The sequence below is a fragment of the Bicyclus anynana genome, chromosome 8 (genome assembly GCF_947172395.1).
Source record: "Bicyclus anynana chromosome 8, ilBicAnyn1.1, whole genome shotgun sequence".
Classification (NCBI taxonomy): domain Eukaryota; kingdom Metazoa; phylum Arthropoda; class Insecta; order Lepidoptera; family Nymphalidae; genus Bicyclus; species Bicyclus anynana.
The window spans coordinates 8031145-8055505 of record NC_069090.1 but is presented as its reverse complement, the minus strand read 5'-3'; the positions used below and the strand labels follow the sequence as shown (position 1 = coordinate 8055505).

The 24361-nt window shown below is 35.4% G+C and overlaps 1 protein-coding gene across 1 annotated transcript; it reads left to right on the top strand.

Moving 5' to 3' along the window:
• The first annotated feature begins 1123 nt into the window (after positions 1–1123).
• Positions 1124–21511, top strand: LOC112055695 (fatty acid synthase). Its single transcript, XM_052883268.1, has 39 exons — positions 1124–1188; positions 1954–2106; positions 2867–3059; positions 4038–4158; positions 4384–4587; positions 5012–5128; positions 5353–5534; positions 5618–5763; positions 6224–6427; positions 6516–6702; positions 7436–7598; positions 8402–8571; positions 8688–8839; positions 8922–9254; positions 9394–9578; positions 9655–9774; positions 10017–10126; positions 10490–10680; positions 10782–10936; positions 11028–11288; positions 11374–11491; positions 11600–11851; positions 11954–12388; positions 12466–12615; positions 12817–12932; positions 13011–13161; positions 13938–14109; positions 15229–15341; positions 15472–15636; positions 16464–16636; positions 17734–17883; positions 17966–18169; positions 18594–18696; positions 18774–18915; positions 19532–19682; positions 19881–20028; positions 20128–20304; positions 20571–20673; positions 20861–21511. Exons 2-39 carry the CDS (start codon positions 1957–1959, stop codon positions 21463–21465), a joined length of 6972 nt encoding a protein of 2323 aa, XP_052739228.1. The 5' UTR covers positions 1124–1188; positions 1954–1956; the 3' UTR covers positions 21466–21511.
• The last annotated feature ends 2850 nt before the right edge of the window (positions 21512–24361 follow it).

Sequence of the window (24361 nt, the reverse complement as noted above, 5' to 3'; positions counted from 1 at the left end):
ACACTCCTTTCGGTTTCTACACGACATCGTACCGGAACGCTAAATCGCTTGGTAGGGTAACTAGCCACGACCGAAGCCTCCCAAACATCCAAAACCACTACATCCAAAGATTTTATACTATTACTATAACTGAGGCGAACAAATGTGGCTAATTGTCTTAATTTCATTTAGTTGCATAGTAAACAACGAAAGTTATTTAAACAAAGAACACCTAAATATTGTCTACAATGTCGAATTGTGTGCTCAGGAAGTGGAAAAATTATATGTAACTACACAAATATATGTATAATGTAAATAAACACAAAATTGTGCATGTTTGGAGTAGACAAAATCTGATAACTTATTGCGGTGATTTTGTAGGCATATAACATATCTATAGAATACAATATCGTTGATTACATCAATCCTTCCTTCCTTATCAGCCGATAGACGTCCACTGCTGGACATAGGCCTCTTGCATGGACCTCCAAGCACAACGATCTCGAGCCGCCAGCATCCAGCGGCTCCCTGCAACCCGCTTAATATCCTCGGTCCACCTAGTGGGGGGTCGTCCAACACTGCGCTTTCCGGTGCGGGGTCGCCATTCCAGCACCTTGGGGCCCCAACGTCCATCGGCTCTTCGAACTATGTGGCCCGCCCATTGCCACTTCAGCTTCGCGACTCGCTGAGCTATGTCAGTGACTTTGGTTCGTCTGCGGATCTCCTCATTCCTGATTTGATCACGCAGAGAAACTCCAAGCATAGCTCGCTCCATCGCCCGCTGAGTGACTTTGAGCCTTCTAATAAGGCCCATAGTCAGCGACCAAGTCTCGGATCCGTATGTCATCACTGGCAACACGCACTGATCGAAGACTTTCGCTACATCAATGCTATTAGAGAATCTCAGTGCTTTTGGTCACTAATTACAAATTTTAAATCGAATAATACGAATGAACCTAGATAGTTACCTGCACAGACCTTTACACCATTACATAATTGAAGAACTCAAAACTGATTCAAAAGAAAAAACAATTGTAAAAGTGGAAGTAATTACAATATGCCGGTATAGGCACACCTAATGAATAATTTATATAGAAATTAAAATATATTTAAATGTATTAAGAGCTTATTAATACTGTTACGGCTGAAATAAAATTTTAGTGCAGGCCTATTTTTAACGAACGTTACACCGAATCGAAAAGTTAGCAGGTACATAATTTTTTTTGATATATAAAAAAAACAAGTAATTTTTAATTATTTATTTTATTAGTTATTATTATTTACAGTGAGTACTACTTATTTATTGTATTTGAATAACATTTATGGACTAACTTTTTTTTTTCCTGCCAGTCAGTACGGAACCTTATTACCAGTACTTATTTATTGTATTGCAATATCCCATCTCACCAGATAATATTTAGATTATTTATGTTTAGGTTGCTTGGAAGAGATCACTGTTAGTGATAAGGTCGCCTTTTGCCTATAAAATTGATGTGTTCTTTTTTCATTTTCTTTTTTGTGCAATAAAGTTATTTTAATTTAAATAAATAAGTAAATCTTTGTTTAAATGCAGGATTTTTTAATACATAACTAAATATAATTTAACGTAATCTATTTATAAAAATGCTATTAACAAGGTATTAAAGGTATGCGCGGTGGATTTACAAGACGAAGGTCCTGGGTTCGATCCCCGGCTGGGCCGATTGAGGTTTTCTTAATTGGTCCAGGTCTGGCTGGTGGGAAGCCTCGGCCGTGGCTAGTTACCACCCTACCGGCAAAGACGTACCGCCAAGCGATTTAGCGTTCCGGTACGATGTCGTGTAGAAACCGAAAAGGGTGTGGATTGTTTTTCTACTCCTAACAAGTTAGCCCGCTACCATCTTTGATTACTTCATCACTTACCATCAGGTGAGATTGTAGTCAAGGGCTAACTTGTATAGAATAATAAAAAAAGTTAGATATTGATAATTGCAGAAGATGGCACCGACACCAAAAAACCTGAATTTCTGGGAGGAAACAAGCCCATTAGACGATGCAATGGGCGAGAAAGTCGTCATATCTGGCATGGCGGGTCTCTACCCAGAGTCTCACAGCGTGAAGGACTTATCAGATATTCTGTATAACAAGGTAAGAACGCGTTTTTCTAAATTTAATACGTTTCTAACACATCAATTCATAAATAAATTGATTTAGGAAGAAGCTAGTCTAGTAGAACTAGCTCGCTAGCGTTGGGATGGGATGCAATAGCGATAGCGATAACGATATCTATAGCGATAGCGATGATAGCCATAGCGAACATCCATCCGGATGTCCCTTGACACCTCTCAAGTTTTTTTTTTTATTTAGATACGTTGTTTTTAGAATAAATGAATTGAGATGATAGAGAAATCCTAAATAATCAATTAAAATTTTTTGGATTACTCGCGACGCCTTATGATTATTTTTTTAACAAATTGCTATTTTAATATCATAATTATTTGCTTGGTCGGTATTCTATGTCCGCACTCGCAGCAAAAATAAATTTTGCTGACTTGCATAACAAATACTGGTTATTATAAATTATCGTCTTATTTATTTTACACAAGCTGACCCGAATGATGTTGTGAAAGATTACTGTAAACCGGATTTGAAATGGAAAATATAAATTGAAAACAAATACCTGTGATTTAAAGTAATTCGATGTAACTATTCGCACGTAATCATGTTATTCGATATATTATTCCTTTGGTTTATCCTTATTTTTTTTCCTCTTGTGAATTAACATAAACATAATTATTTTAATCCATCAAGCTGTTCTCGAGTTTTAGCTTTACAGACAACAAAGTTAGGTGATATCACTTACCAAAATGATAACAGGCATCATTAAAAGGAAGTAAATTATCCTCAGATCAACCCGGTCAACAATAAAAATTCCCGGTGGAATTATGACCATCCCGAAGTGGCACAGTACACCGGCAAAGTCCCCGGACTTAAACTGTTTGACGCGCAGTTTTTCAAAGTCCACTACCGTCTCAGCAACAACATGGATCCCATGGCTCGCAAGATGCTGGAGCAATCGTACCAGGCTATTTACGACGCTGGTGAGATTCAGTTTATTTTACTAGTTGCGTCCCCCAGCTAGACGTATGTCGATTCAATTCCTGTTTAAATATCGGAACCAAAAGTAGTTTAGTGCAACAACAAGACCATAGTTAATCTCGTTGCCAAATTTGATCTAGATACGTTCAGCCGTTTAGCCGTGATTGAGTAACAAACATTCATAAAATACTAGTCAAGATTTATCTACAAAGTGTACCAAAACAGAATATAAATAATGAGATAGATATATAGAGGATTAATGGAAATGTGAATTCAGTTTTATAAAAGATAGATAGATATATATCCGTAATAAAATAGTACATGATATAGCAATAGATATAAATAAGGATCAAGCAGAATTTAATTCTCTTTTGAATTTAAATGTCATCGTCTATAAGCTGCAAACGTGTTACGTTATTAAAAAATTAACATTACGCAGGACATACCTATTAGGAAAACTTCGTACTATAGCTTGCACACGGAAAACTAACATACTATAGGGTTAAGCCTAAATGCTCCTTTTTATGTAATAAAATTATAGGCTTGCGCTTGACTACAATTAAGCCTGATATAAAGCATTAATGCGGCCTAAGTTGGAGCGCGTTTACTTAGAATATGCCTATTACTTTGAAGGTGTTTAAATTATAAGTGTCAGGAACACAAACGCCGGAAAGGCATTCCAAATTTTTGCTGTTCGAATTAGAAATGTGGATGAAAATCGTTTCGTACGAGTTGTCTGGACATCCACAATGTATAGATGCCTCTGTTCTGTGGTATGAACACACTCACCAAAATATATCCGGTAAAAACCGACAGACAAGCTGCATTCCGACTATGTTGCAAAATCTGCAATTTCGCCTGTGTCAACGATTCTATAATTACATCAGCTGCTTAAGCTGTCTACTTACTAACAATGAAATCTATAATAGATTATGATCTAGAAATCGTGATAGGTTTACTAAAGAAAAAATATTTTACAGGAATCTGTCCGGAGGAACTCTCTGGGAAGAAAATCGGTGTCTATGTAGGAAGTTGTTTTTCTGAAAGTGAAAAGGCTTGTTTCTATGCCGCAGGGTCTAGATCAGGTTTCGGTATTGCAGGGTATGTATTATGTATATCTATATATGTTCATTTTAAATTTACACTCCAGCATAAAAACTCAAGGCAAATTAACGAACACGTTTAAATACTCCAGAAACATGATCAATTGCATACAAGGATATTTTACTTCTTGGAACCTTAACGGCTATTCTGCAATAATAAACGACAGAACTACTGCATAGAGATAAAACAGAAAATCCATTACAATGTTCCATATATTGACAGGTGTAGTAAATCGATGTTCGCGAACCGCATCTCTTACTGGTTAAACGCTAAGGGCCCTTCTATGAACATTGACGAGGGTTGCTGCAGTTCCACTCAAGCCTTGGAGCAAGCTTACCTGGCCATCAAGCGCGGCGAGTGTGAGGCTGCCGTCGTCGGAGGGTCTAACCTTTGCTTGCATCCTCAATCGTCTATCCACTATGGAAGGTACTAGACTTAGTATATGTTGTTTCCTTTAAATTAATTCTAACGATAATGCGCCATCTCAGACTCCTTTGATTTTACGTAAGATTTGTTTGTATATTGGAAGTGCATCTAGTTCTATAATAGAAAGAATATCCAAAGCTGCTCTAATAGAATCTTACCAAATTTGGCTAGGCAGGGATAACAACACCAGCAAAGAACGGGGAGTGTTGATCGATCGTCAAGGAATTCCTAACCCTACATCCTGTAGTCACAAGTTCAGGACTCTGCTCGGAGTTTTTCTCTCTACCCGGCACCCGTACGGTGAATCCATGGAATGCTAAGATGTTCGTCTCATCAATATAATATCTAATCTAATATATAAAATTCTCGTGACACAATTTGTTACCAAACTGAATGTTGTTATAATCAAGTTCCTTTCTTTTAGAATCGTGAAGTTGAGCATGGATGGTAAAACCAAATCGTTTGATACTGAAGCCAATGGGTGTGTAAAATCTGAAGCAATCAACGTAATATTTCTTCAAAAAGCTAAAAATGCTCTAAGGTATGCAACTACACAAATCGTCACCGACATATATAGTATTGGCTGCATTTACGCTTCTTAAAAACGGCGCGCAAAAATTGTTCTCAATGATAAGCGGAAAGCAACAAGTCTATGAACTGTAGATACAATATACATAATATAATGTCGTTGCAAATAATATAGAGTTGATAAAATTTAAAAAAAGATTTTGTAAAAGTTGCATTAAAGACCAATTTCTCTTTCAGGATTTACGCTGAAGTTGTACATGTTAAATCTACATTTACATCAATTCTACAAGATGAAACCAAAGATCCGAAATATGGTTTCTATAGGGTTCCTGAAAACATGGCAAATTTTATAAGTACTTTCTACGAAGAAGCAAATTTATCGCCACAAGCTGTTGAGTATGTGGAAGCCTTTGGATCAGGTAGATATTTGAAGAAATGTAAATATACTAGGTAAGTGTGGCAGATAGATATATTAATACAACAATTGATTCCATCTTTCAAGCCACGCCGGAGGCTGATAAAGCAGAACTCGAGGCCTTACAACAAGTGTATTGCAGTACTAGCAGAACAAAACCACTTTTGGTGGGCAGTGTTACGTCAAATATAGGTTATGGAGAAGCTGCATCTGGGATATCTGCTATTACAAAGGTATGACCTTATTTTTCAGCATTTTCTTCTATTGTTCTTTTAAATTTTACATTTCTTTGTCTTTTGACTTCAAAAGTCTCAAAGAAGATAATATATAAAGCTAACAAATCGAAACTGAAAAGCTTTTATAGTTTTTTTTTCAAGTTTTTTAATGTTCATGTTTGCTAGAGCATATACTTTTGCACTAACACTTATCTTATCGGTTATCTTCATATATTTAATTCCAAAATTTTAAGTTGAAGTTAGGGTTAGTAAAATTTTGGTATATTTAGGTATAATTTGGTACATAACAGCTGAATTGCCAATGAATAAAAAATCAACGATCACGACACGTTACATCAGAGATCTCTAGTCCACCAAACTAGATGGCGCGTAGCTACGTAAATTATACCAATTTAAATACATATAAATAACGTATATCACCTCGAAAAGTTTTCTTATGTAGTTTTTAAACCAACAGGTTCTTTTGGGGTATCATTATGGAAAGCTGGCAGGAAATTTAAATTGTAACTCGCCAAGAAACGATGTAGCCGCTTTACAAGATGGTCGTATGCGCATTCTTACTGATCATGAGAGTTTTGGAAGATCTTACGCAGCTGTAAATGGCCTATCAATATCAGGGATAAATGCACATGTTCTTTTAAATGGTCATTATAAACCTAAGGTAAACCCTTTACTTTCTAACAAAAAATGGATTATAACTAAACAAAATTATATTAATAAATATTTGTTTGTTTGTTTGTATATTTTAGGACCCTATGCGTTATAAGACAAATATTCCGCATTTAGTTGCTGTATCTGCAAGACAGGAAACTTCCGTAAATAAAATACTTGAGGATTTGAAATCTCGTCCTGTTGATCCTGAGGAAATAGCGCTACTGCACAATATTCATAAAAATAGAATATCTGGACATTTAGGAAGAGGATTTATACTCCTTGGTGAGATATTTAGCTTAATAAAATACGAAATCACCTTTTTTATTTCTGATTTTGTAAAAGGACAGCGGCGTCACAACTCACAGCGACAGTAGCGGGGTTTTGGGCGAGCGCTGAAGCATTGCCTGGTGGGTCCCGAAGGGCAAAATAGATAAGCAGAACAGTTCTCTATAGGCGTCTCATCTAAAACTCGGATCTCGGCTCAGAAAGCCGTCCGGGAAGGATGTTTTGGCCTGAGTGTATCAGTCCTGATGCCCCCGTGACCGTGGTTAGAGCCCACATTGGGATAACGTAAATAGTCAGTCATCTCGTAGCTTGTGTTTGTGTTACCTGGGAAACGTTGTCGGTCCTTATGTCGTGTCGTCCTCAGGATCCTAAAAGACGTTTTTTGGGCATCTAGATCTACAATTGGCGTTGGGATCGGGGGTGTGTTGCAAGCTTCAACCACGAGTTGGTTGGGGTGGATGGCGACTCTCTCAAAATGAGTTTTCGGAAGATGTTTCATGCATTGGGCTATTGTAGGGAGATCTAGGTTTTCATGTGTCTTGCTTAGTCATGTTAATCATTGTTTACAAACATTGGCCAAACAGTAACTGGTTCTAAAATCACGCTTTTAATTTAATTTTTTTGTAATTTGAATTCAATTTACAATCAAAAATGTTAAACGTAATTTGCTAAAATCTGTTAAGTATCTGATTTTGTATGGGTGGATAAAGCGTGTAATTTTAATTTCTAGGCACAAATGAAAATAATGAAACCATTTGTCTAAACGAACGATTCAACTACTTTGATGACGCTAAGCGACCGCTGTGGTTCGTATACAGCGGCATGGGCTCCCAGTGGGCTGGCATGGGAGCACAACTTATGAGGATTCCCATATTTGCCGCTGCTATTGAAAAGTAAGGTTTCTTTCCACTATTCAAGTACAAAAGTATTTTAAGAATCACGTGGAAATAATAAAGCTATTCAATTTTTAAATTTCATTAAGGACAAAAGGACAATCCGACCTGATTTGTGAAAAATCCAAAAAAAAATAATATTGTACGCGACCAAACTAGATTGAATTAATATTAAACTAATTTATTATTTAATTTATAGTAAATATAATTTATAATTAACAACACTTTTTATTTTAAGTATTTTGTTTTATTGTTTACTATGGGAGTTAAAAGTTACAGGTCAATGTCAATGCAAGATATCATTATAACGCATAGGGTCCTAAAATATACAAACAAACAAACAAATATTTATGAATATAATTTTGTTTAGTTATAATCCATTTTTTGTTACAAAGTAAAGGGTTTACCTCAGGTTTATAATGACCATTTAAAAGAACATGTGCATTAATCATGACCATTAGGTTTCGCATCAGCTTGCTAAAAGCGTTAGCTTTTAGCGTTGTCTGATCTATGGAATCAGCTTTAATTTTATGTAATGTATCATTTCGACAACTATTTTACTAGAAAAAATTACCTTAGAACAATGCAATTGTAAACTAGAGTCCTTATTCTGTCTATTCCAATCCATTTTATATCGTTCTGGGTATAGTTGTTATACTTTGTTGCCCTTTGTCCTTTGGCAGCTTTATTATTTTAATTTACCTTTGGATAATTTAGTTGAACAGTTTTTGATAAGACTGACGAATATACCTATAACTCCTATTGGGTCCTACGCTAACTTAAAATCCTATCCCCAACAACAGGTGTCGCCGCGTCTTGGAACCGAAAGGAGTGGACATTGTGCATATAATCACATCTCCTGACAAAACCATATTTGATAACATCCTCAATTCTTTCGTTGGAATTGCTGCTGTTCAAATTGGACTCACAGATGTATTGCGGGCGTTAGATATTGTTCCTGATAAAATTATTGGTAAATATGTTTATATTTATTTTGGTGTTATTTGAACTAAAATTCATTTTATACGGCACAGCATAAATCATTAGACCCACTATCTACACATTTGTCTATTTAATTTTTATATACAGGTCACAGTGTTGGTGAGCTGGGCTGCGCGTACGCAGACGGCTGCTTCACAGCCGAGGAGATGATCCTGTCTGCGTACTGTCGCGGGCTGGTCTCTGTGCAGACTCCCTTTATTCGTGGCTCAATGGCTGCTGTAGGGGTTGGGTTCGAACAGGTATATAACTACATCTAAATAATTCACCAATAATAACAAGATTGAAGAGAGATTTATTATGATAATTATTGTTGCTTTACAGATATCTAAAATGTGTCCACCTGAGATTGAAGTAGCGTGCCACAATGGCCCTGACTCCAGCACAATATCTGGTCCCGCTGATATCATGAAGGAATTCGTGGCTCAACTTACTGCGAAGGAAATATTTGCCAAGGAAGTGCCATGCTCGAACATTGCATATCATTCTCGATATATCGCTGAGGCAGGTCCAGGATTGCTCAAATATTTGAGTGAAGTTATCACATCGCCCAAAGTCCGCAGTGAGCGCTGGGTTTCTACGTCAGTACCACAAGAGAAATGGAATGACCCTATAGCAAAATATTCATCGGCGGCATATCACACAAATAACTTACTTGTGAGTATGTTTAATTTTGTTTAAGAGACCACTGCCTAACTGTACACAATAATCGATATGATACCTCTTAGCCGCAATGTATTGCAATACTTAATTATAATATTCACAAATTTCTGATATTTCTTTCTTCATATTTCAGAATTCAGTTCTTTTTGAGGAGACATCGAGGCTCATCCCATCAAATGCTGTGGTGGTAGAAATCGCTCCTCATGGTCTTTTACAAGCTATTCTTAAGCGCTCTCTGCCTGAATCTTGCAAACATGTGCCACTAACGAGACGTGGTCACACCGATAATGCTCAGTTCTTATTGGAAGCTATTGGAAAGTAAGTATCTTAGTAATTGTAAATAAAATAAATACAAAAATATCTGGCATTTTAATAAATAATTCATTATTCTCAGCCTCTATATGGAAGGATTCAACCCGCAAGTGCAAGCCCTGTACCCGAAAGTTGAGTTTCCAGTTTCAACTGGAACACCAATGCTGTCACATTTTATGGAATGGGCGCATCATGAAGCATGGTACTATGACTATATTTTATAAGATAAACTAGTAGATGCCGCGCGGTTTCACCCGCGTGGTTCCCTTTCCCGTAGGAATACAGAGCTAAAGTATAGCCTATAGTCTTTCTCAATAAATAGTCTATCTAACACTGAAAGAATTTTTCAAATTGGACCAGTAAACTCTTCAGCTTTATAATATTAGTATATATGAAAGTAAAAATTTATAACAATTCACATTGCCAATTACAAAACTATTTCAGGGTTGTACCTTTGTACATAACAGCAAACAGAAAAACTGCAGCTTCATGCACTCACGTGTTGTCTATCCATGATGACAGTCATAGTTATTTAAAGGGTCACGTCATAAGAGGTAATTCCTAATTTAATAAAAATATTTTTTTTTAAATACGACGAACTTAAAAAACAATAAAGTGCTACCGAAACTAAAAATCGAAAAATAACATTATAAAGTTTTTTATCTACTGACCCTTGATCCCTGATACCTTGGATCCATTTGGTTCGAATAAAAAAAGAAATATCGAAATCGGTAGTAACTCCCACTATCACTCGGTAAAAAACAGGTTCATACATAAAAACAAAATATAGATATTTACGTCGTGTTCTATATAAAAATATTACGAGCTGATTCATTTTTATTTTATTTTAAATACAAATTAGAAACGAGTTTTTGTTAATAACGTTTGATCTCTATTTAATGTATAATTAATTTCAGAAATAAACTCATACCCTTTCGCTGCAACGTTAGTAGCAGTTTGGGATACATTAAGTATGGTATTGGGAGCTCCTAAGAAACAACTCTCAGTCCAGTTTCGTGATGTTTACCTTCATTCACAGCCTGTGCTGCAGGATCAAAATCAGTTGCGTCTAAATGTTACTATTCATAGAGGAAGGGGCTATTTTGAGGTATTTTTTTCATCATAACCCAAAGTTAACGAGAAGTATGTCTGGTTTAAAATATGCTATCAGATTCGCTTAAACTTTTATAACTCATTTATTATTTGTAGGTTATGAACGACAATATTAAAGTTGCAACTGGTTATATTGTCAATGAAGTAAACAAGGATATACCAGCGAAAGAAGAATCGAAATTGGTCGATGAATTGGAACTTAAATCAGAAGATATTTACGAATTATTTAGGGCTAGAGACTATAGTTACACGTAAGTTTCGATACGATTAAATAATATTTTATAATGTATATGTTTCTTTCTATAGGTAAATTAATGATAGAAGCACAACTTTTGTTTTCAGGGATGATTTCCGTAGTATTTATAATGCCAATCTATCTCTTACGAAAGCTCATCTTATGTGGCAAAATAATTGGGTGACGCTTATTGATGGAATGATCCAATTAAATGCACTTGGGCGTCTTCATGAAAGCGTTTCGCAACCTAATTTTATACGACGAATTGTAATTGACGTTAAAAAGCATACAAGAAAACAATTAATAGCGCCCGATGGTGTTAATGTACTACTATCAGCTGAACGGTGTGAAGTCATGGATACTACCAGGTATTTAAAAAATTTAACTGTTCTAAAGAAGAAGCCTAATAATAAAATTACTTATAGTTATGACTTGAATTATTACGTGTTATAGATGTGGAGCTGTCTTAATTGAAAACATCAAATTCCACGATCTCCCATCAATAAACAAAGGACAGATTGCTTTAAAAACGCTAAAGTTTGTACCCCACTTCACTACCGATAATATCGATGTGAGTACACTAAAGGATATCATTGATTTTTTAACATTATTAGTTTTTTTTCAAACAGCGGCGCTGAGAATTATTACAATTTCAATTTACATTTGTACTTTTTTTCAGGTAAAATCTGCTTTATACGTGTTTCTGCAAATAGTAGCAGAAAATTTAAATAAACGTACAATCAATATTGCAAATATCGTAGAATACAAAGGTCAAGCAAAGATTGAAAACATTCAAGAAATCATTCATGATATACCTGACATAAAAATAAACTTGTTAGAAATTTGCCGGCATGATTTAATAAAACAATCTGATAATTATTTTGATGACATAGACACATTCATAGTAACCAATTTAGCTGGTGATGATAATGTAAGTATATTATGATTTTGTTATACTTGTTATTTTGAACTAAGATTTCATATAATTTCCTGGTACATGCAAATGATGAAAATAATATTGATTTTATTATAGATGTGCAAAGTTTTACACCGCGTACTCAGTCAAGATACTTTACTGATCAATAAAGAGGAGGAGTATACAAATTTATCTACAATTCGCCCTTCTTTATTATACCGTCCTGTTTGTGGCCACACTAATGGTTCTTCACGCCTAGAATTGGTTTCATGGCGACCTTCAGACGTCAGTAGTGGTACTAGTGCTGTCACTATGTTTTCACAAGCTGACCTCAAGACACTAACTGCACAAGTATCCTCACTTCCTCAGAACCACAGACTCGTAATATTGACTTCGTATCCAGCTTTTAGTGGATTAAAAGATACCATAAAAGAGTTGAGAAATAAAGATGGTCGTAAAATTAATCTCGTGATTATCAACCACAAATTATTCGACGAACAAAATCTGAATCAATTGCCGTTTACAGATTTAGCAGTCAATATTTTGGACCACGTGAGTTCTTTGATTGGCATAGTCATTTTAAGTGACTATAAATAAATAGTGATGCACTTTTCAATATCTATTTTCAGGGTATTTGGGGTGGCGAATATTATATACCGATTCAACAAAATAATGCTAAAGGCAAAGATATAGCGCTAGAAATGACACGGCTGGGTGATATTAACTCCATGCAATGGATAGAAGTCACAAAATCTAATTATCAAGGGATTCCAGTAAAGGTATGAACCAAAACATTGTTTTTATATTTCATAAATAGTAGTACTATGGTTAGAAAATAACACGCATATAAAGAAAGAGAAAGATAGAGTTCAATTCAAAGCTCGATTTATAAAAACATCGTTACAGAATAGCACAACTGTTTCTATTGCATAAAAAATAAAACTTAATAAATTATTACGAGCCCCATTTAAACATTTTAGGTACATTACGCAGGGATAAACGATGATTACGTAAAGAAGGTACTTAGACTGGCTGCAAGTGAAAATAAGGAAAATATGAAACTTATTGAATATGACTTCAGTGGTATTACAAATAGGTATCTTATTATCTTATTTAAATAGTATTGTAATCAAAAATGGCAGTGCCTAATTATTAATTAATATTGTATTTTCAGAAAGGAGCGTGTGATGGGGATTGTGCAAGAAAAGTCAATCAATGCTAGTATCCAAGCAAAGCCTGAGCTGTTGTGGCCTATTCCCGGACATTGGACTCTGGAAGACGCCGCTACTGTTCCTCTAGCTTATTGTCTGGCGTTCTACTGTCTTGTAATTACACTTATTTTATTCGTAAAGTTTATAATTGTCTATGGTCTTTTACAGGGTGAGATAATAATCCTTGTTAAATATCAAATATCAATGATAAAGACCGAGACCGACGGCTTAACATGTTCGTTATAGGGGTGTATGTAGCACGAGCAACTTCCCAACTCTGAGCTTTTTACTGAGAATTTCTGGAAAGAAGGAAAAGCTCGAATTTCAAAGTCAACCAAGGACTCCAGCCTGGGATCTCGTTATCCGAAACCAAGTCCTGGCGAGGCATTGATACATTAAAAACTAACAGCCGCCCCGCAGTTTCACCAGCATAATTTCATGTCCCGTGGGAATACAGGGATAAAATGTAGCCTGTCAGTCACAAATACCGTGGTTTCCCTTGGTAAAGGAATTTTTAGAAATTCCTCCTACAACGTCACAAACTTTCTTTTTAAATTGTAAAAATGATTTGGATTTGGAGCCGCAGCAGAAAAAGCTGAAACCGGTAAGTGGCTCAAGTATGCCTCTTACATATTTGTACCTTTTGCCGTGGAGACCCTTGGGCCATGGAGTCGCAGTGCCAAAAAATTTCCGTACCATTTCACCGCGGCTTGTTGCCTCGACTGGTGACAGAAGGGCTGGCTCATTTTTTGCGCAAAGGATCAGCCTGGCTGTCCAGCGCGGAAATGCAGTCAGTATTCTTGCCACCATTCCACGTGGGCATGATTTGTATAGTTATTAGGATAAGTTAGCTTAAGTTCCCTATTGTATTCTTTCTTTGGATTTTACAGTTCTTCAAAAGTAGGTTCTACCGAGGCAACAGTATCCTCGTGCATGACGGCGCAGGAGCTTTGGGTCAAGCGATCATATCTATTGCGCTTGCACACGACTGTGACGTTTATACTACAGTGAGCGATGTTAAGAAAAAACTGTTTTTACTCAAGCTGTTCCCGAAACTTAAAGGTAAAGATTCATTTAAATATCTCACTTTATAAAGGCTGAAAGTTTGTCAGCCTATGCTCCTAGGTAAGAACTATAACCAATTATGGAATTTGGACCGTGATGGCTTTGAGTGCAGAAGCATCGCTTAGAGGGGCTCGGACCCCAGCCTTCGGCATGCCTGCCTTCGGAGGCAGAAGCAAAAATGTGAAACGACACTCCAAAGACGTCTCCTCTGTGATTTAGACCTGGGCTTAGAGAGACGTACTGGAAAGGTGTTATGACCTGAATGTATTAGTCCGGGCACCCCCGAGATCGTGGTTTAAAAATTTTCACGGCCGTGTGACGTCAGATAGCATGAACCTATTCGCCGGCAAAGACGCTGTATTGTTGTGTTGCCTGGGAAGTATTGTCGGACGTTACGTCATTGTCAGGATCGTAAAAGACGTGTTTTCGGGCGTCTAGATCTACAATAGGCTGTGCAATTCCTCAATGTTCCAGTATAAGATATTTTCTATGGCATATTATGAGGGATCATATCCCCATTCGCTAGAACCAAAGCTTCCTGGCAACCTTTTGCTATTTGACTCTTTAAGTTCAAGCTTTATCGGTTGTGTCGGTTCGCTACTGAGGATATGATTTCCAATATTGTGCCGTGGAAAATATTTAATATACTTGGATAACTCACAAAAATACTAAGGTCCAAACTCCAAAATTGCTTTTCAGCCAAAATAGCCATGATAGTCAGGCTTTTGCAGGCTCTAAGTCAATTATATGAATACATATAATTATTTATATCCATTATATAATGCATTCTCTGGTACAGATAAATATTAGTTCGATATAATGTTTAAACTATGCTCAAAGAATAGCTTAATGAATCAGAAATAAGAAATAGAAAGACAAAGCTCTATTGCAAAGTCGCAAGCTAGTTTGAAGAGCGAGATAAACATTGGGGTTTGAAGTTGCTGGAATGGCGACCCCGCATTAAAAAGCGTAGTGTTGTTGACCTAGGTGGAACGGTAATATAAAGTTGATTACAGAGAGCCGCTGGATGAATGCGGCTCAAGACAAGACGTCTATGTAGCTGTGAACGATAATGATGATGATAAAATTTAAATAATAATGAAAATAATGTTTCAGAGGACCAAATCGGTTTTTATCAGGATAACAGTTTTAGAGATATGACTCTCAATGGTACAAATGGAGAAGGTTGTGATATTGTTATAACCTCGTTAAAAGGAGACCTACGAAATGTAAGCTTTACTAACTTTTTTTTTATTAATAAATAAAAATGAATGAAAAAAATAATCATGGCAATTACTTCAACGGACGAACTCTGACATAAAAAGCTCTAACACTATTATTTATTTAACAAATTTACAGGATTCAATCAGGAGTTGTAAAAAATTTGGATGCATTGTTGATACATCACTTGTAAATGACAATGAAGATTATATCTTTGGAATGTTCCATCTGTCTAGAGCTATCGCTTACAGTACTCAACAATTCTCCTCACTATTCGAACCAGAAAACTTAAAAGATTTAAAGGTAAGGATTTATTACGGTTTCTTAGAATTCTCCTTTATTTCTCGCATCTACAAATGTATTTTTTTTTTCATATAAGCAGTGAGTGAAATATACAAAAATGTTATAATTATCTAATAAAATTGTAAACTACCGGACGCCTGTGACTACGTACGCTTGAATTTCAATTTTACGGCATAAAGAGTAGCCTCCGTTGTTCAATAACCTCTTCTATCTTTTCAAATAAAGAAAATAAAGTCTCATTAAAGTAGCTAAGCTTCATATTCTCTATCCAATTAGGAGGGAGATCTGGCCCTGATTTGTGTTATAAGTTTGACGTGTCTGTCTGTCCGTCTATCAGTCTATCTGTGGCACCATAGCTCCCAAACGGATGATGCGATTTCAATTTAGTTTCTTTTTTTTTGTATGAAATTGACTTATGGACGAGTGTTCTTAGATAGATAGTGTTGGATGAAAATCGGTTGAGCCGTTTAAAAGTTCTGGGGGTTGAAAGTAGGGAAGAATAACCGAATGTCTGCAAATATACTCGAGTGGGGTCCCAAATGAAAGCGCACTGAAAGAGAATATTGATGACTTGATCCAGAGTGTAATTAATAATTTCACGACCTTCGGGGGCTATTCAAATTTTCAATTTAAACACGTTCGCTGCGGCACTGATTTTTCTGTACTTCACTCTGGTGCGTTACGAGGTTTTTTGACCTCATACCAAAACTTTATGTGGTGTGGTACGAGGTCAATCGACCTCGTAACTCTTGAAGAGGCTAGACTTACGAGGTCAAATGACCTTGTACCGCAGCGAACGTGTTAAGTTATATTTTGTTCAATGTCAGAAATTACAAATGATGGTGAGCGAAGGCATCGCCCGCGGCTACGTGCGACCGCTCTCTCGCGTGGTGTATGCGGCGACGGAGGCTCCACGTGCTCTGCGACTTCAGGCAAGCAGCAGGCATGTTGGACGGGTGCTGTTGCATTTAGAAGAAGATATATCCTGCATACAGCACAAGTAAGATGCACATTTTTTTTAAGATGGTCCACTCTTGTACCCCGTAGCATTAAAATTTAAAAAATACAAAGATTTTATTAAAATTTATTAAAGTAAATAAATATAAAAAATAAAAAGAAATAAATAAAATAAAAACCCAAGTTTTTGAGTTGCATCAAGATGGCGCCCATAGAGCAACTATGACGTGACAACTGACAGCAAACGTCAAATCGATTACTGCATTGAATACGTCATCTATCCGCCATTATTACCCATATTAATGTTGCATTTCTTGGAAGATAATGAATATTATTTCGAAAGAATTAAAGTAAATTCGTAGATTTGTATAATTAACAATAGTTAAAAAAAATATCTTCTTTTATTACCGCTAGGGTACAATGACTGATCCTGGGCTCCATACAATTTTGGGCCATCTCCTTTATCTTATTTTCCCTATTATTCATTAACGACCCATATTCCGCTCACTGATGAGCCCGAGTTTCCTCTCAAAATGAGAGGGGTTAGGCTATTAATAATTGGCAGACTTCACGTACGTAGAGAATTGAGAAAAATCACAGGTTTTCAGGTTTCCTCACGATGTTTTTACTTTGCCGTTTGAGGCACGTGATATTTAATTTCTCAAAATGCTTATAACTAAAAAGTTCGAGGTGCTTGCTCCGGACTGGATTCGAAACTACAACCGCGAAATCCAAGGCAGAGTTCATATAGCCGCTATCACGGCTCTCGGGCACTGTACTTTTTCCCATTTTATTGACCATAATAACAATGACAAGGTAGCACTTCTATCTAATCTGATCTGAAGAGTGCTTACTTATAAGAAGTACATGTTTATTCTACCTCTGAGGGCTTGTACGCGGCATCATACCGACCGGAACGCTACATTGCTGGATGGTACGACTTTGCTGATGGGGTAACTAGTCTCGACCAAACATCAAACAAGACTTGCGCCAATTTAGAAAAGTTTAAATCATAATTTGTCTCAATCTGGGAATAGAAAACTCTATTGAAAACCATAACATTTCTAGCAACGCGGAAATATCTTTGTGTAATAACATCTGATGATAAAATAATATTAATTATTTGTATATTCATTTCAGAATAAGCTGCTCATCTGACCGACTGCAGTTGCTGTTGTCAGAGAGCGAAGTGTTAGGAATGCAGTTAGCCGAAAGATTAATAAGCCGAGGAGCTAGAAAAATATTATTGCATTGCTCTAACAAGTCAAATAGCCTTTTGTTTAAAGCCAGGTAGGGCTTAATGAATTCACAAAATACCATTTAGTAAAAATCTACCACAACAATAAATATATTCTATAAATATCAATTACAGGGCCTGGGAAGAAATAGGAGTTCAGTGTACAGTGTCATATGGAAAGTCGTGGAATGAAAATGTTTTTAATTTAATGAACAGCAAGCCACAGGAAAACGTCGAAGGAATATATTGTGTTTTCAATTCTAATGCACAAATTAAAAACAACAATAAATGTTTAGAAAATTTAACTCTAGCCATACGAAGACTTAATTGGCCCATAAAGTAAAGAAAATCACTAACACTATTAATATGTCGCCGTAAAATTGTAAATACCGTTAGTTTATAATCTATTTCGCGAGATTGTGAACTGTCGATAGAATATACTCCATACATAAGAACCGTAACTTAAGTGGCTCAGAAACCAACAGTTAATTTAAATTAGGTTAGGTTAGGTATTTCTTGTATTTCTATATTTTTTATTTCTGAACGTACAAATAAAAAAAAATAATAATTCCTTACAATGTACCGAATAACGCGTTAAATTACAAGCAGTATGTTACAGTTCACAATCTATCGACAGCTTACAATCTTGCGGGATTGATTAAAATCTAACGGCATTTATTACAATTTGACGGTGATAAATAGATATATTTTAAGTTTGTAATAAATATTTTGCTTGTGTTATATACGTGACATATGGTTTCAGATATTTCGCAGTAATTGATACCAGGGAAGAAGTTACCGATATGATAAAAATAACCAAACCTCACGATCAATTTATAACAATCAAATTGCCACCCTTAAAAGTCGTAAGGAAATCTTTTTATTTGAAATATCTTTTCATATACTTGGAATTTTTTTTTAATTTTGTTGATTTTTTTTACAGGACAACAATATAGAACATTTTTCAGTCAGCCATGCTATTGATGCTATAGAGAAAGCTATATGTTACAAACAACCCGTTATAGCTGCGCATCGTACACACAACCCTTTTAGCAACTTGTTGCAAGAGTTGGCTAATTTAGCTGGTAAAACTTTCTTAGTTACACTTTTAAACTTACAAAATAGTCCATTTGCAGCTGATTGCGGTCTTTCAATATGGATTAGGTAACATTTTTATTCTTTTCAAGTTAGCCCATGACTACAATCTCACCTGATGGTAAGTGATGATGCAATCTAAAATGACATTGGGCTAACTTGGCAGGAGGAGGATGAAAATCCACACCCCTTTTGGCTTCTACACGACATCGTATCTTACAACAAGATAAAATTAAATGAGGAGATCCGCAGAAAAACCAAAGTCACCGATAGAGTCAAAGTCAAAATTCAATTGGCAATGTGAGGTATATAAAGTTCACAGAGCCGTTGGACGTAAGGGCCCTACGGACCTGGAATGGCAACCTCGCACAAAAAAGCGCAGTGTTGGTTGACCTCCCCCAACTGGATTAAACTATGAAATCAATATGGTAGCCCCTGTTACTACCAACATTGTTTCCCTTAACAATGTTGGTGGAATTATCATGATGAATATTATAAATACGAAGAATAATGTTATTTACGACGAAAAAGAGCTCATCAAACTCCGGACTACTAAAATATTTCTTGGAAGAAGAATCAATTTTTTAATTCCAAATTTTTTTACAGATTTCTCAATACCTGATGGCACAACGCATGATGTAACACTAGAAGATCTGGGAATGGATTCGTCAAAATCTGAAATTGTTAAAGCCTATTTACGGGATGTTCACAATATTTTACTTGACGAGAATAAAGTACCCTTGTTAACTGTAAAAAAGTAAGTACCATTGTTACGGTTAATACTTTTGACTATTCATCACCATAAATATATATTGACCAACTTCAATATGTTGTTAACCGTCCTTCATTAACTAAAGTGTACCCAAATTAGCACAGTGGTTAAGGGTTATTGCTCTACTTAAGATTTTCTATATTTTATAAATTATACAGATTCCTTAAATTATTTAACTTGCAGAATATTGGAATTAGCAGGGAATATAAAAAAAGATGTGTTTTATGAAACGGAAGGCTTGGAAACATTCTTCTCTAACGTTGATCCAGATGAGCTCTCAGCTACAACGGAGATAGTATTTTTACCGACACTAAGTAGAAACTTTGCTACAGTAAGCAACTCTTTATTCAAGGACCAGTTTTGACTGAGACTTATTTAGTGAAATTACAATCTACAAATTTAGAAATTAAAACAATAATGAATATTTCAGAGAGACGATGAATTTCACATAAACGAATCGTACCTTTGCATAATACCGGGTGTAGAAGGGCTACACGTGCGATTCCACGAACTATGCGAGAGACTCAAGATACCTGCACTGGTATTGCAGCCAGGCGTTGACAAACCTCATGAGACTATAAAGGAAATAGCTCAAAGATATGCTCAGGTTAGTTATAAATTTTTGTTGTAAGTGTTCATATAAGGTATCTATTTGAGCAATACCTATAGAGTTATAGGATATATTTGTAAAAATAACTTGACAACACCTTACACTGGTTTTTTTTTTGAAAAATCACATTTAAAAATGTCACCTAATCCACAGAATACATAATAGTATAAGCCTAATCAATTAAAATCAGGGATGTACGCTGTGCGTAAACTCACTAGTCACTATGTTAATAAGTACATTTAAAACTTTTGTATATTTTCTAGATTCTATTAAAAAAGATTCAAGTGAAGAAGACCTTCTATCTTCTTGGATATGAAAGTGGAATTTTGATAGCCATGGAAATGGCAGCGATTCTCGAAGATAATGGTAAGATATAGATAACATTTATATGATTGATTAAAATAAATTAGCAGTATCATCAGTCTGCAAGAGAGAGAGGAATTTAGAACTTAAATCCACCACTGAACCTATGTCGGTTAGCGGATAAAATTACCATCTTTATCATTTAATTTAAAAAATAATATTGTAACTACAATTAATATTTAATTTGCAGGTCTAACTGGCACAGTGTTCTGCATCGGTGGTGCACCAGAAAATGTTCTGGAAACATTTGATGACAAATTAGCAAGATTTGAAACTGAAGAATCTTTGCAAGTGGCTGTAGCAAATCACATGTTTAAAGTGATAGTTAAAGATGATAATCCTGAGAATTTGGAGAACGAACTGAGGAACATCTCTGCGTGGAAAGAGAAAGTATCGTTCTGTGTGCAGAAGCTTCTGGGTCGTATCGATCATTCTATTCAGTATGCGAAGGAATACATTGAAGCGGCGTACGCAAGACTGGTACAAGTGCGACAATATCATTCAGAGCCACGTTCTCTTCGCAGTTTTCTGGTATCTATTCGACCTTGGTCATCTGCGAATATGTCTAACAGCGCAAAGTCTCTGTGTTTACAAAGACATTCGCAACAAAAAGTCGTCGAGTACGAGTTGCGAGCTCCTTTGGCGCATGCGGCGCAAGACATGCGATGCGCTGCTATTGTGAATCGCCATCTAGGCAACGACATTTTAGAGGAATTCGATACGAAGAACTTGTGCGAATCTTATATTATAAATCCTGATTCTTTCCTTTCTTCAGGTGACACTATGTTGGAGTGATTTTTGAGAGGAATGTTTATTTATGTGTGTTTATAATAAAAATATAGTGGCACTATGTTTGTTTTATTCGTCATCATCATCATCATTAATAGCTGATGGACATCAGCAGCGAGGAGTCTATACAACCCGATTCCTAGCGGCTTACCTTTTAAAAATCCGATCTGAGTCCGATCGTAGGTATATAATTACCACAGCATTTCTCTAATCTTTACAATAAACGCCTGCGCGCATGATTGAAAAACACATTATCGGGTTACCTATTACAAAATTTCAGCCTTCGCTACTGATGGACATCCATTACTAGACAATTGGCATGAACCTATTGCATGGATTTCCTAACAAAACGGCCTCGAGCTCATCCAACGGCTACCTGCAACCCGCTAGATATCTTCAGTCCACCTAGAGGGGGGAACGTCGATGAACACTTGCGCTTTCCGACGCAGTGTTGTCCGACTCAAATTCTAGGTCTTAAAAAATAACAATTGCAGCTTAGTTACCTAGATCATTTTTTTTTAAAGAACATTTGCCATATTTTTTATAAAATTACCAATATTCCCGTTCCCCTCTAACTAGTCGGGAAAGACTGTGCTAGGAGTGGGTTCGACAATAGTCCAATGGGGCGGGGATCCAATCACCCCTCAGTGATGAGTCCGACTGCTCTTACCGTTGAGCTATTGAGGCTATGATATTTAGAATAAGTAGGATATTTAGAATAATACCTACCATAGTAACAACTTACGATTAAATGTGTAAATATACATATTGTAATATAAAATTTCGAAAGTAACCTTTGGTCTAGAATAAAATCGAAAAGATTAGAATAAAATTAAAATATTAACTAAAATATGAGTACCTAGATGTTAATCTATTTTCGTAGCATAGTCCGCTAAAGAATAGTGTCGTGATTCATCGATTTCTGGATCTGGGATTTCAACATTTCAAATATGAGTATTTAGTAAATTAAAGGTGGAAAGTATCCCGTTTAAAAAATTGTTAGAATAAATCAAGCTTCCTGGGAGCATTCATCGAAAATACTCATGAGATAAATAAAAACCTTCATGGTGGAATATTCCACTCTTATCTTTAAATACAAAAAAGTACTTCATAGCATAAAGCTATTTATTTTCTTTTATGCGTCTTACTATAGGCTGAACCGACAATAATATAGTCACGTAACGATGTTAACGTAGACAGAATATATCTGTCAATTTATATTTAACTAGCGGACGCCCGCGACTTCGTCCGCATGAATATCGATGTAATCTTTTAACCCCTATTTTACACCCTTCTATTATATTTTTGCAAGTTTTTTAAAGTATAATAAAAAGTCCACTAATTTCACATTTACAAATGGACCTTGAAAACTGAAGGAATTTCCGTGAAATCGCGGGGCGTCTTTTAGCAGCATTTTTGCGTTTTTTAGAATTTTTGTATTATCTCCAAAACTATACGACTAATTAACGTACTGTAAAACGTAAATCTTATCCCTGTAATATCCTCTTGATTATTAAGTAATTCATTTTTTATTTAAGTTGAGTTTTCATTTAAGTTTAGTAGTGTAAATAATGACGTAAACCTTAGTATATGATTTAAATAATTTATTGAAGTACAAAAGGTACTATATCTGCTAAAATATAGAAGATAGATATATGCTGTCGCTATACTTTTTGTAGAAAATGATGTGTTCTGCAAAGTTGTACTACATTATTTTATTCTAACGTCTTTTTCAGTATCAGTTTTGTACACCTCATTATTTTATTCTAACGTCTTTTTCAGTATCAGTTTTGTACACCTTGGGTTACATTATTGGAGTTCCAGGAAGGATCCCTGATTTTTTTGAAAATATAATATAGCATATAGCCTTCCTCGATAAATGGGCTATCTGTCACTGGAATTATTTTTCAAATTGGACCTTAGCGTGTCCGGTCTTTAGCGTACTGGAGATTAGCGTGTTCAATCAATCAAACAAACAAACAAACTCTTCAGCTTTATAATATTAGTATAAATTTTGAATTTTGAATGAGAAGAAGACGGGTCCCTCGACCGCACATTTTTTCATTTGTGTACGAGTACAAACCATAGAAATATACTCCGTACCGACTCTTAAATCTATGAGTACAACACTAGACTAAGATTTCTACATTAGTACAATACCCACAGTTTTAAATTTTAGTTAAACCTAAGCTAGGTACATTAAAATAAAATTTACATGTATAAAATTTGTGTAAATTAAGACTTTATATAAGTATTGCAGTGTTTGCACATGTTTTTAGTGTCGAATCAATCATTAAACCTAGCAAGTGCAAAGTACCTCGTACCTACAGTTCACAGGTAAAATTATTTTAGGTAAGTGTAATAGTTTTAGAATTTTTCGGTCATGAAATTAATACAAAATTTTACAAAATTCATGTAGAATTAAAGAGTTTGCGGCCATTTATTATCGGTATCGTAGACATTTGATTATATTTTCATCAATAGTTAAATTTAAGATTTGTTGATTTGAAATATTAGTAAATTAACCATGGCACTATTGCGGTTTTAGATTTAGCGATATTGTAATCTTAGATCATTGTAAAAACGTAAACGTTTTTTTAGCTAGCTTAAATTAGCTAATTACAGAGAACAAATGAAAAAAAAAATACTTAGCTAACAAATGTATTTTTAAAACAAACGCTTTTAATTTTATTTAAAGAGAGTAATGGCTTTATATTAAAATATAATAAGTAAAAGTAGGAAATTATACTAAAACAAAGATTTTTTTTCATTATAAAACAGATAATAGTAACATGAAGATATCTTACCCCTGTCCAATTTATTTTAAGCATTTGATTAGTTTGCACTACTTACTTTGTATATTTAATGATTGATATGAAGTTTCCAATAGGTTGTTAACACC